General features: G+C 41.1%; 1 protein-coding gene across 2 annotated transcripts; it reads right to left on the bottom strand.

The window, feature by feature from the left end:
• Positions 1–73: 73 nt before the first annotated feature.
• popdc2 (popeye domain cAMP effector 2) lies at positions 74–11,733 on the bottom strand. Of its 2 annotated transcripts, none has more exons than XM_069155062.1 (4): positions 10,918–11,733; positions 7,588–7,696; positions 5,610–6,048; positions 74–2,201 (listed from the first exon to the last, which is right to left on the bottom strand). In XM_069155062.1, exons 1-4 carry the CDS (start codon positions 11,409–11,411, stop codon positions 2,119–2,121), a joined length of 1,125 nt encoding a protein of 374 aa, XP_069011163.1. In that variant the 5' UTR covers positions 11,412–11,733; the 3' UTR covers positions 74–2,118. The 2 variants fall into 2 exon arrangements, with proteins under 2 accessions (XP_069011163.1, XP_069011161.1); XM_069155060.1 differs by having other exon boundaries at positions 2,115–2,201; positions 5,473–6,048.
• Between the last annotated feature and the right edge of the window lie 928 nt (positions 11,734–12,661).

The raw sequence follows: 12,661 nt of genomic DNA, 5'->3' as shown, positions 1-12,661 counted from the left end.
ACATGGTGATGTAGTGGACTTCCTTAGTAGCTACTACTATATAAATCCATTCATAAAACAAACATGTGAAGCGTTTTTGTCTCTGAAAACCATGTGACATGACCCATGTGAACATGTGCTCTTGATACAATGGTAAACCTGGTATCACAGCAAAGCGTGTAATACACCCTTCATACTGTGTCAGTGTCACATTTTGCTTTGCTTAGGCATGAAAAGTAAAGCACCTTAGGTTTAGGCACCAAAACTACTTGATTAGGGTTCGGGGAAGATCATGGTTGGGGTTAAAATAAGTAATTTTATACAAGTAAGATTACGTAAATCACATAAGTTACTTGACGTACATTATTAAATAACATTATGTAAGCAAGTCCTGTGTTTGTTTTATCCAGCAACCCCCAACTATTGCCCTATGTGGACTTTCACACTCTTTGTATGTGTCACATGACGTCCTTCTTCGACCCAGTTCTGGCTGGTTATTCATGCATGGACTTTTCACACCTTGCCGAGGGTAAATGTGACGCTGACACAGAATCGTCTAGTGGACTCACAGGTGTATTACATGCTCTGGCACAATACCAAGCTGCAACGGTCAGCAGTCCATGTCTACAAAAAAGGTGAATGAATTTCCCTCGAGCTCATTGCCTCAAGACACAAAAGTTAAAAATCCTTTAATGCAAGGTGAAGTCAATGGGTGTCAGAAAGGCATTTTGCCTTTTGCACCATGACGAAGCAGTGTGTGCCCTGAATGTTTTTAGTTGTAGGCCTACATAATTAATCTGGAGTGTAACCAGAGGGCTGTAGACTCAGTGTTAAGTGATATTGTGACAGATATGACAGGAAGTAGACTGTCAGAAACTAAACATGTTCACTGCACGCCAAGAGCTTAATGGTGAAACTTGGGCCCCATGAAAGTACTTCATTTTAGTCTCATCCTTTGTTTTTTATGTTAATACCAGACAAACAACACAATTTAAATTATACACCTGTGTATTGAATACTCCATTAGTTACAAAAATTAAAAAACATGGTTTACAGGCATTCAATATATCACCAGAGAAGAACTAAGAGGACATCTTGTAGATAATTTGGTGTCATGCTCTGAGAATAAGTAACAGGCTTCTTTAGACAGCAGACATCAGTGACACTAAACCAAGTCATGGTGCATTCAGATAATTAGGTTACAACAAAACATGACAGTAAAATGAAGAAAATCTACACTGCCGGCTCAAAGGTTTTGTACCATCACAACATTTTTTTAACAAAATAATTTCCAGGTCTGCAACTGATGAAGAATCGAGTATGATGATTATAGTTAATTAACAGTTCCATAACCTCTTATCAATTCATGTATTTGTTTTTGGATTGCTGCACAAGTTTTTCAAAACCATTAAAAATCAGTGTTGTAACCTTTCAAAGTTCAATAAAACACTGAGTGAGTCATTTGTGAAACAAACATCACGAGTAAAATTTTACATGAAATCAAGTGACAGTCTGAATCAAACAATTAAAGCTCCAACATCAAATATGAGCAGGATGAAACACAAATTTATCTGTTTCACTAACATACAATACATTTCTAGAACATAACATAACATGTTAGACATTAAATTTGCTGGTAAATATCAAGGTGAAGGCTGTCTCCTGAGTCCTCCAGTGTCCGTTAATATAACAGTGTTATTATGATTTTATGATATCTGCACATTAAAAGAGGTATCAGCTGGTAGTGAAAGGTGGTCTCTCTCTATTGGCTGTTCTTTTTTAATTCACTCGGCTATTAAAGTTGAGATTTTGTAAATTATTTATTAACTGAGTCTTGTGACACGGCCTAAATGCAGCTTCAGGGACTTTAAATGTTGACAAGGAAAGTGTTCGGAAACACAGAACTATTCAAATGTCCAGATTTGGCAAGAAAATATTAAATGTTAAAAGGTATCAGTACAGACTGTCTGTACTCACTGCTAATTAAACAGTGGAGAGGAAGAACTCATGAGCTTGGTGCTCAGGACTGAAGAACAGGGACACAGAGAGAAAGGAGGAGACAGTGTCAGAGCAAGTGACGTGTGAGACATTCGTACTGCGATACTGTAGATAACATGGTGTTTCCAGAAGATACTATTCTCACAGTTTGGGGGTGTCGGTGGGAGCCAGCGGCGCTCTGCCCCTCTGAAATCGAGGTGGTAGATTCACATCACCATCCCCTCCTGCAGAATCAACATCAAAGCCGCAGTTAGGACACAAGTGTGTTCGTACTGATATCATATAACAAATGTGTTCCATAATATGTGACGAATCGGTAGATCTGTTTATCATCCAAGCAGCTTGAGCAAACTGAGCAAAAAAATGGCCTTTTGCCTATTCACAGCAAACTTACTGCTATACCATATAAAGGTTAGAAACAAAGCTCAGTTAAATATATAAAAAAGACCACAAAACGCTATAGGTTTTCAAAAAAATTAATTTGATGCCTCATTAACAAAACAGACCTGCAACCAGACAGATCAAATGTTTAAAGCAGTGTGAACTTTCAAGAGAAATCCTGTGTAAACAGTTTTACATAAAAGTCCTTGTAGGTGCCGCTCTTTTCTTTTTCATATTACTTTCCATGTACTGAAAGTTTGTTTTATGTAAAAGAATCACCAAACAGCTAGCACAACTATGAACTAAGACAGGGCTGGAATAGCCATCAAAGGGGGACCTGGGGCATGAGGGCAAATGGACCCCAATTGACGTCTCCAATTATAATTTCAGTTTGGTCAAAATTTTATTCTACTTTTAATAATGATTTATTTAGGAATATTCATTGTGAAAACTACAATTTCATCTAAAATTCAAGTACCATAATAAGTCTACTTTGGCCTCAACATCAGGTACAAATGAAACAGCTGCCTTAAAGTGTTTCTCATTTAAGCTTTTGAGGCAAACTTGAGCTGGTTAGAAAAAAATCATTGATTCACACTGAACCTCTGGCTTTTGGAATCGCTGAGTGCCCATGACCCCATGGTTGCTGCCCACTTTGCCCCGTTGACTACCTGAGTGGTTTCACTATCCAACCACTACTGTAGGCTATATGCTTGCATGCAAAGAGTCAGAAACCACACACCAAATATTGACTGTTATTTTGTATATTCACATCATTAGTCTTTTCTACAAGTGTGAGTGTTGAACATAAATGCAATTGGCAGCTCATAAGAGCTCCTCCTCCTCCCTCCTCCCTCCTCTTTGATTCTGAACAACGGATTTCAGATTTTTTTAAATATGTTCTGCTGAAATTTAATTTGCAATACTTACTGAAATGCAGGGAAGATCACAAGTACTGTGTGTTTGTAAAAGAGGACTTTGACTCTGTTATCCAAGATTGAGAGTGCCGGCAGCTCCCTGCGGCGCAGACAGCAGATTTGTGAAATGTTGTGCACATCTATTCTCGCGTGTCCACTCGGTTTGAATCATTTGCCCTGTCTGAACTGACGCTGTGTGACTACTGTGGGACGGATTTGACCTGCTAGTTTACAGCCAGCCGGCTGCAATCCAATCCCGAAACTGACCCTCGTATCCAGCTATGAAATATGATCTTCCACCTGTGATTGGGTGAGGGCTGCTTTTGATATGTTAGGAAGGCAAGCGACGATGATGACGGGGGGAAAGGTAAACAGATAAGCAGACCGAAAGCCAAAGGGTGGGCACTGGACACACGGGATTAATAGCATTGAATTTATTTTAAATCCTCTAAATTTACAAACTCTAATCCACGTTAGATGAGGATACAGCTGCTGCCAGCCGACCTCCCCGCTTCTTCATCACCAGTCGCTGTTTAGAAACCCCCTAATTCACCACACACTCAGGGAAAGTAAGGCCACACACAGCGCCTGATCAAATGCCCGAAGCCGTGAAGAGTCCACACTGTGCTCATTTCCTGATAAACTGTTTTTACTGATTTATCTCCTGAGAACAAATTCAACTTTGCTTCTGTACCAAACATGTCTGTAAGCCTGGAAGCAGCAGAGCCAAAGTAAACACTAATGCAGGGCAGCTGGCACAGAGGGAATTATAATTTTAAAGCATGGTTTGAAAATAGGATCCAGAAAACCCTGAAGATGAGGAGGCCAGCGGCCAACATTTAATGTTAATCTCTGTGCGACAAATAGTTTGGTGGTTCAGTGAAATAATGCAATCGAAAGTATGACTTTTTTACTTTTACATGCAGAACACCAAGCAGCCAGAGAAATGGGATCCTCACAAGAGGAAATAAATAAGAGGAAAAGAAAAAAAACACTAAATCACAGCACAGGTTGCTCCTCACATCACCTATCATGATAGGGCTGGGCAATATTTCAGTGTTGATGTGTATTGATCATATGTCTAAAAACCTCTTGTTTAAATTATTGGATGCTCACTAACTAGTTTAAAATGATCAGAGTGAGTTACTGAGGTTTGTTCACTAGCAAACACTGATGAAGTCACTTCAAACATCAGTTTCAGAACTTCAAATTTCCTTTTTATAAAATATTTTTCAGATAAAGACCATGTGGTATGAGCAAAGTTTCAGAACAAGTACCCTGAAGTTGTTTTCTAAACCACTGTGGTCAACTTTTAACCTCTTTAAATTCAACTGTTTTAAGTAGTTCCTATTTGTCAAAGAGGAACTCCAATTCTTCACTTGACTTAAAGTACCAGTAAAACCACGTAAATAATGGTCCCTTAAAAGTCATTCATTAAAAATCATACTTAAATAGAAGTACAGAAGTGTTATTTTTTACTATGTACTTCCAAAGTAAAAGTACTCATTATGCAGAATAGACACTTTCACAGTGTTGTAAAGCTATTTTATGATTTTTCATATTGGTTTGTTAACATGTAAGCAGCATTTTAATGTTGTAGAGATGAGATGACTCAAATTCTAAGCACTTTTAATTATATGTATATATTAATGGTTAATTTAATTAAATTGGATTTATTTAAATTTGATTTATAAAGTGCCAAATCACAACAAAAGTTATTTCAGGGCACTTATTATAGTAAAGTCCTAACAACATTATAGAAAGGAACCCCACAATGCAACAGTTCCCTCATGACAGCTGGAAGGAAAAAACTCCCCTTGACAGGAAGAAAAAACCTCGGACAGTGGGAGGAAAAACAACAGAACCAGACTCAAACTGCCTCGACATGTGCCTTTGAATGCTGTTATAATGCTTAATAGCTCTCAAATAAATGTAGTGGAATAAATGACATGTAGAGGAAAGGGAAATACTCATAATTAAGGTACAACAGAAAAGTACTGCTCGGATAAATGCATCTAGTAACGTTTCACTATTGTCATAAATCTCGAAATTGATGTCTAAAAATGACCTATAAGTATAAATAATCGCCCAGCCGTTTATCACACTGCAAAGCCGGGTTAGTAAGAGTTGTGCACCGCAGGCCTTTCATGCACGCACACCAACCCAACGCACCTCTTTGCCCAGGTGAGGTACTTACATGTAGCTTGGTGACCCAGTGTGTTAGCTCCAGCACCCTGCCCCTCTACCTCAAATAATCCCTCTCACTGCCATAATCCATTAGGGAGCCCGCCACATCAGCAAAATCCTCCAGGACCAGGCTGGCGGAGTCCTCACCAGAGGGCAGCTCCGGGTCGGATGCCCAGGGGTGGTGACAGCGGTCGTGCTGGGGAGCCTGGGGTTCATCCAGGGCCGTCTTTCGCAGTCCTTGCAGCTGGGGCTGGGCTGGGTCGGACGTCTGGTAGGCCGGCGCCGGGTCTTGGCCCTGCTGTTCAGTTTGCTGCTCCCTGGCGACGCCGCCGTCACTGCCGCTGCCGCCCTCACTGCTCTGCGAGGAGGGAACCAGCACGTGGTAGAGGCTCGGCAGGCGGATGTCCAGCAGCACGCCACTCTTGATGAAGAGCTTGTTGTTGAGGTTGTAGAGCTTTTCAGCAATGTCGTATCCAAGCATGACGGAGAAGAGGCGGGCGATGTAACGCTCCTTTGATATCAGCATGTAGAGGCGGCGGCGACGCCATGAGATGTAGCGGGAGTCTTCCTCCGCTGTCAGGGTCACCTGGGGAGTATAAATGAAAGACCTGAATATCAAGGGCTTAAAGGTACTCTTTGGGATGTTTGACCACTAGTAGGAGTATTGAGCAACATTTTTACTAGTGGGCCCTTGTTCTGTTTGTAAATATCCAGGCGACACAGCTTCGCGGTATTTTCCCGACTACCAGTCAGTTGCAATGCAGGGAAGAAGCTAATAAGTGTCGTCAATGTAAGTTTAAAAAAAAAAAAAAAATCAGCATTGCAAATGTTTTATGTAATAAATGCATCAACACATTTATTAAACATCAAAGGCAAACACAATGTATCTCGACAATTTCCAACATTTTTTACAAGCAAAAGTGGCGAACACTTTCTGATGCCAGTGACTCAAATTCAAGGAGATTTTGTGTAATTTATAATAGTAATGTGAATATCTTTGGGTTTTACACTGTTAGTCAAGTAAAATAAAATATTTGAACACTTTTCCGCAGGCTGTGGGAAATTATACAGCCTTGTATCACTCTAAAGCGTGCAATACACCTGTCAGACCACTGGAGGATACCATGTTAATGTTACGTTTTAGCCTCGACTAAATGTGAAAAGTAAGCATGACCAGGGTCAAAGAAGGAGGTCACATGACGGAGGCCATGTGACAAAGTACAAAGAGGGATAAAGTTCGCATAAGGAGTCGGTGTGGTTGAAAGGAATCTGCCAGATTTACCACCCGGAGACGGGTGTTCGAGAAAGCATGAGAAAGCAAAAGTCTATGGATTTCTTTCTAATTAACATAAGTAAGTTCCTTACATAACGTAACGTATTTACCTTATGTAACATACACGTTACGTAACTTATGAGACGCACGTAATTTAAGAGACGCACGTAACGTTACTTACGCAAAATTACTTTTAAAACTCAAACCCTAATCTTTTCTTAAACCTAATTATATGGCTTTTGGTGGCTAAACCTAAGGCTCCCTAATTCGTATGCCTCTGCAAGGTAAAACGTGACACTGACACAGCATCCTCTCATGGACTGATGGTGTATTACACAGTTTGCTGTAATACCAGGTTGAACTATAATGGACATTTTCACTTTTTGGGGCATTTTATATACAAAAAATGTATTTAGTTCCAGGAATACAAATAACAAAGTAGATGACAAATAGTTGCATTTCTACTTGTGTCCACCTCATCAGTCTGATACCAGGCACCGCTTTCCTGTTTGAAACCCTGTCAGCACTAGAGATAAACCTGAATGTCCAACAAGACCTCAAGACCTTTCTACTTTAACTGAACTAATCTAAGGCAACAGGATATGTGAAAGGCAATAGGACAACTGCTTTCCCTGTTCAGCTTCTCAGTCAGATGCTGAGTCCGATAAAAGGCAACAAAAGACAACTGGATCTGTGTCTGGTCTCTGTTTCCAGTTCATTCAGAGACAGCACTTCAAGTTTACTTTCACTGCCATGCTTGGAAGTTTGAGCCTTACGTCCGCACCGTTGTTAAAACACAGGTAGAAACTAGGTCAGTGTATCCTGAAGTGAACTGCATGCAGAGTCCCGTACCTGGAACTTTCCCTCCTCGTTTGGTCTGAGAGACTCCCACTCAGGAGAGTCGAGGAACTGGTGGCGGTGAATGTAATGCAGGAACTGGCCCTCCAAAGACACATTGATCCTGAGAGAGAGAGATACAAGGTTAAAAAGATGCAGGGATTAAGACGTGATAATGAGTGCAGGGAGAGCTGGAGTTCACTTTGCAGGGCCGGGCTAAGACTCCTGAAGTGCATATTAGCATAAACATTTTTCTCATGCAAACTAAAGACAGACTCTCTTCAGTTTTCTCTTCAGATAGAGAGATTATGCCAAGTTTTTTTCTTCTGCTAAGAGTATTTCTACACACAGATTAAAGCAATCAGGACCTTCAGAGTGAAGCTTTATTTTGGAGAAAAATGACTTTGTAGAATGAGATAAGCACACGAAACATGACGACTTTATTGGACTCCATCAAAAGATTTAGTTTTATTCTTCTGTCAGTGTGAGTTGAAAGTTGCCATATCAGCACTGTAAAATGTCTGCTTTGTTTCAACCACCTGACATCCACAGAGGGGAATCTCCTCCAGGAAATAATCCTTAAAACAAATCTCTGTGCACTTCCAGACTCTATGTGTGCTCTTGTATCGTATTAGTTGTTCATTTGGAGGGCCTCTTTCAAGGGGTAAAAGTTATATTCAATTAAAAGTCACTTTAAAGTGATACAAGTTTAAATGAAACAGGTATTTTGTATTGGAAAATCTTTAAATGCTTACTAGAGTGTCTGTTCATCACAGAGCCTGTTGTTGAGGCAGGCTAAAACTACTAGAAACCTTTATTTAGACTTTTCAAAACAGTGGGTGTTAATTAGCAGCTATTTTGCTCTGTGTTGTGGTATTAGTTGGTAGGGCACCACAGAGGGATTTCCAGTGGGGAGTCCCGAGCTAAAAATGTGACTGTACTACTGGTAGTGTACTTTTTGGCACATTCACTATATGATCAAAGTATGTGGACACATCCTTCCTTCAGTCTGGAGCTGTGATCTGTGGTTTGATTTAATTTGGATCTTGTTAATGCTCTGGTGGCTGAATAGGAAGAAATCCTTGAATCATATTGAAGGTTTTTAATTCTGGCCGAAAGTCATCTTAGATGAGTTGACACTGTTACAGCAGCAGATTAATCCCTGTTGTTTTGGAATGAAATGTTCCAACCATCGAAAAGCTAGGCGTCCACATACTTTTGGCCAGACATAGATTCATGAGGATGTCTTAGGAAGAAGCACGTCGAAACACATGTTGATTACGCAACAGTAAAACCACTTTATGAATCTGAAAAAATTATACAATAAAGAACATAAAACAACAAACTTAACTGCCTTTAAAAATGAAACGTGTCCCTTGTTTGTTTGTTTGGATCGCACAGCTGTCAGCACTTTGGCCAACATTTAATTTAAGGTAAGAGGAGCAGTCAGTGTCTCCTCTCCTGTCTTGAACACAGAGATATCATTTAACCAGCTGGCAGCGAGCAGAGGGACAGCACACCAGTGAGTCACAGACAAAAATACTCTGTTTACAACATTTCTCTTGTGGAGACTCCAGGACTGTGAGATCGAATGCAGCTCTGCTTTGAGGATGTTTAGATGAAGAGGAGACATTTCCTGTCACGGCTTTATGCAGCCAAAATCTTCAACAGAGTCATTAATAGGAGATTACTATAAAATAATGGGTGTTCGTTTTTCTATATCTATAAGATAAATTGAACCCTGTAGTATAGAGGAACTGTATGCAGTGAGCACTGTCTGTTTTATGAATCCATGACTAACAATAAAAAATGCAACAACATGCTATTACTGTCCAACAAATCATATACAGTCATATACTGTAAATGAGAAGGAAGGAACTACCTTTAATCTTCTCCCACATCACACACATCACACTTCCCATACACTAGATGAACGAAATAACATGAACACCTGTACAATAATGCACACCCCTGAAGTAGCCTTTAGACTGTGTGAGTTAGGATTTTACATAGAAAACTAAAAATACCACCTTGTGGTTGTATGACTCCACTAAACCACTGAAGTGTACATCTATGTCTGTCCAGACTCATTCAGATGATCCATACAATCACCTCATTCACAAGCTGGACACCAAAGGTTAGTGTCACTAATTCAGTATCTGACCAAATGTGAAATATGGTCACAATATCGCTTTCTGTTTCTGAGTTATGGTGCTGAATGACGGCCTGAAAAGTGTTATTGCCGAATATTACGATGTCGCCGTGAAGTTGACCTTTGACCTTTTGGATATAAAATGTCACCACTTCATCATTCTGTCCAATTATACAACTGTGTAAAGATTTTGTCATAATTAGCGTATAAATTATTGAATTAAGGCCACAAAAGTGTTTTGTGAGGTCACAGCAAGCTTTGACCTTTTACCACCAACATACATTCAGTTCATCCTTGAGTCCAAGTAAACAATTGTGCCAAGTTTGAAGAAATTCCCTCAAGGTGTTCCGAAGACACCACGATGCCTCTGGCTTCAGCTACCGCCGGCACGGAGGCATAACACTGAGTAAACTACTCATTAGTGTGTCATTAGTATCTTTACACTGACCAGTTTGCGTGTGCGTAATAATCCAGGATATCATGACAGCATTCTAAAAGACAAAAGGTTGTAAAATGAGGACTTTTGGTTTTGATACTTCACAGCAAAAAAAAAGTCTGGTGTGTGTCGGTTCTCCCTGACGTCACTGTTGGAAGGTGCAACACACTTACAACGAGCAACCTGCTGCTAAGTTGCTCTCAAGGTAGACTTTGCTGATTATACCTCTACTTTTACTTAAAGCCGTGATAATCAATGTTCATATTAAGAAAACGTAACAGAAGGCACCCCTTTAAAGACAAACTCAAAGGTTTATTGCCTGGCTGCAGTTTCTTTCAGTTTACCAAAACATTGTAGCCTCTTTAAGCTTGTTGTTTTGGTTTTAGAGACAGATATTTACTGTTTTGTTACCTTCTCAACACCCTCATCTGCATCATTTCCAGCTGCAACTGCTGCACCAAACAGCGGCCAGTGACTATCGCTCCATACATTAGCGGCTAAAGATTCAGATATTTCCCACATGGAGTTGGTGGAGACCAAAAACAGAGCTTAAAGGAGAGTGAATATTGACCTTGTATTAGTGTTTTCACATTATGATTTCACTTTTTGGTTGGTTCTATTGAAGCAGTTCGTTGTGGAGGTTTTCTTTTTGGTGTACAGGTATCTGGATTTGTGCGCACGCACGCACACACACACACACACATACACGCACGCACACACACACACACACATACACACACATACACACACTCCTCACCTCCCAGCCAGCAGAAAGGAGAGCTGGTCGATGGGCGTCTTGCCCTCCGCAGCGTACATCTGACCCGCCTTCAGCTCCACCACCTTGTTCTCAAAAGCACTTGCAATCTCTTTGAACACCTGGACAGGCACGCCCAGCGGCAGGTAGACCGCCTGGTAGAGGGAGGTCAGCTCCTCGCTGCGTATGCCCTCCCGGTGCAGACGGAAAAGGAGGTGGCAGATCTGCAGCAAGCAGGCCAGCAGCAGGAGCAGGTTCCAGGTGAACACGTCCAGGCCGCACATGGTCATCCAGCCCCACAGGGTGAGGCACAGGAAGGCCGGAGACAGGAAGCCAAAGATGAAGAGGCACCCGTAGGCCCCGCTGCCCCCCATGTAGCCCAGGAACAGGATGGTGTTGCCCAAATGGTAGATGGCTCCTTCTGTGTTGTTCGTCCAGCCATCGCATAGAGGCGGAAAGAACAAGCTGTCCACCAGAGTCGAGTTGTCTGCGTTCATTTTTAAAACAAGCTCAAAGAGGCACAAAACAAAGTAAAAAGGACTCAAAAAAAATTCGAACTCACTCAAACTTGGTGCTAATTCTGTCCTATCAGCTGATACTGACCAAAAATGTCAGAGGTGAAGGTTTGTTCCCTTGGCGTGCAGCTGAATATTCTTCAATGTGAAGAAGTTCTCAAAGAAACACAGCTGGAATGGCTTCCTTCTTCTTCCTCTCCTCTCATCATGCGTCCCTTCCTCTCTCCTCTGGCTCCTTGCCCCGTCTTTCCCCCCTCCAAGTCTTCCTGTCGTCTTTCTTGCCGTTCTTTTCTGTCTGTTTCTCTCGCCCGCCGGCCTGCACTGCAGAGCCAACAGCTGGAGGAGTCAGGGATAAGGGAGGGGGGCGTTGATAGAGCCCTAGAAGGATAACCATGTTTGGAATTGAAACCCAAGGAGAGAGTGGTGGACAGAAAGCAGGCCTGCTACTTAACATAACAGAATGAGAGGGGGGGAGAGAGAGGGACAGGAAACAGGAGGGAGGAGAGGGACGACAGCAAGTATCTCACAGAGACTCACAATGTGTCACACACTCTTAAAAAAAAAGAAGTTCCTCAAGAGTTTCACCAAAAGTCCATGAGTCCAGTTTACTCCCAGGACTGTGGCTCCGCTGGGGCATATTTAGAGACACTGAAATAAGTAGGATGGCAGGACAGGTCAGATTTCAGGCACAGACACCCACACCCACCACCACCACCACCACTACTACTACTACTACTACTACTACGACTACTACCTCATACAGTATACCACTACTACTACTACTACTACTACCTCATACAGTATACCACTACTACTACTACTACTACTACTAGTACTACCACCACCACCACCACCACCTCACAGATCCGAGTCTCAGTCTGGAAAAGTCAACGTTCACAGTAACATACTCATCTGAATTAGAAATTTCTGTTCTCTGCATTTTTTTTCCTGTTTTTTTTTTTTTTTTTACTAGTGTAATATAATAACAATACATACAAAAAAAAAATTCAAATGCATGTTAATTATGGCTCCAGACAAAAAAACGTAAGAACTATTGTTTTTCCTGCAGAAATAAAAGTTTGTAGATTTTATATAACTGTAAGGAAATAGCCCTCATGCAGTCTTTTATTTTAGGTTACAATCACACTTGATTTGAGAATTTTATTGTAGACATGAAAATTTAAAAGCATGGATCTGCAAGTTACAGGAATTTGTATTATTTATTTTGGGCT

This window comes from Embiotoca jacksoni, unplaced genomic scaffold (assembly GCF_022577435.1).
Source record: "Embiotoca jacksoni isolate LCO1_2020_lvr unplaced genomic scaffold, fEmbJac1.0.p SCAF_2, whole genome shotgun sequence".
NCBI lineage: Eukaryota > Metazoa > Chordata > Actinopteri > Embiotocidae > Embiotoca > Embiotoca jacksoni.
This window is presented reverse-complemented; position numbering and strand designations above follow the sequence as displayed.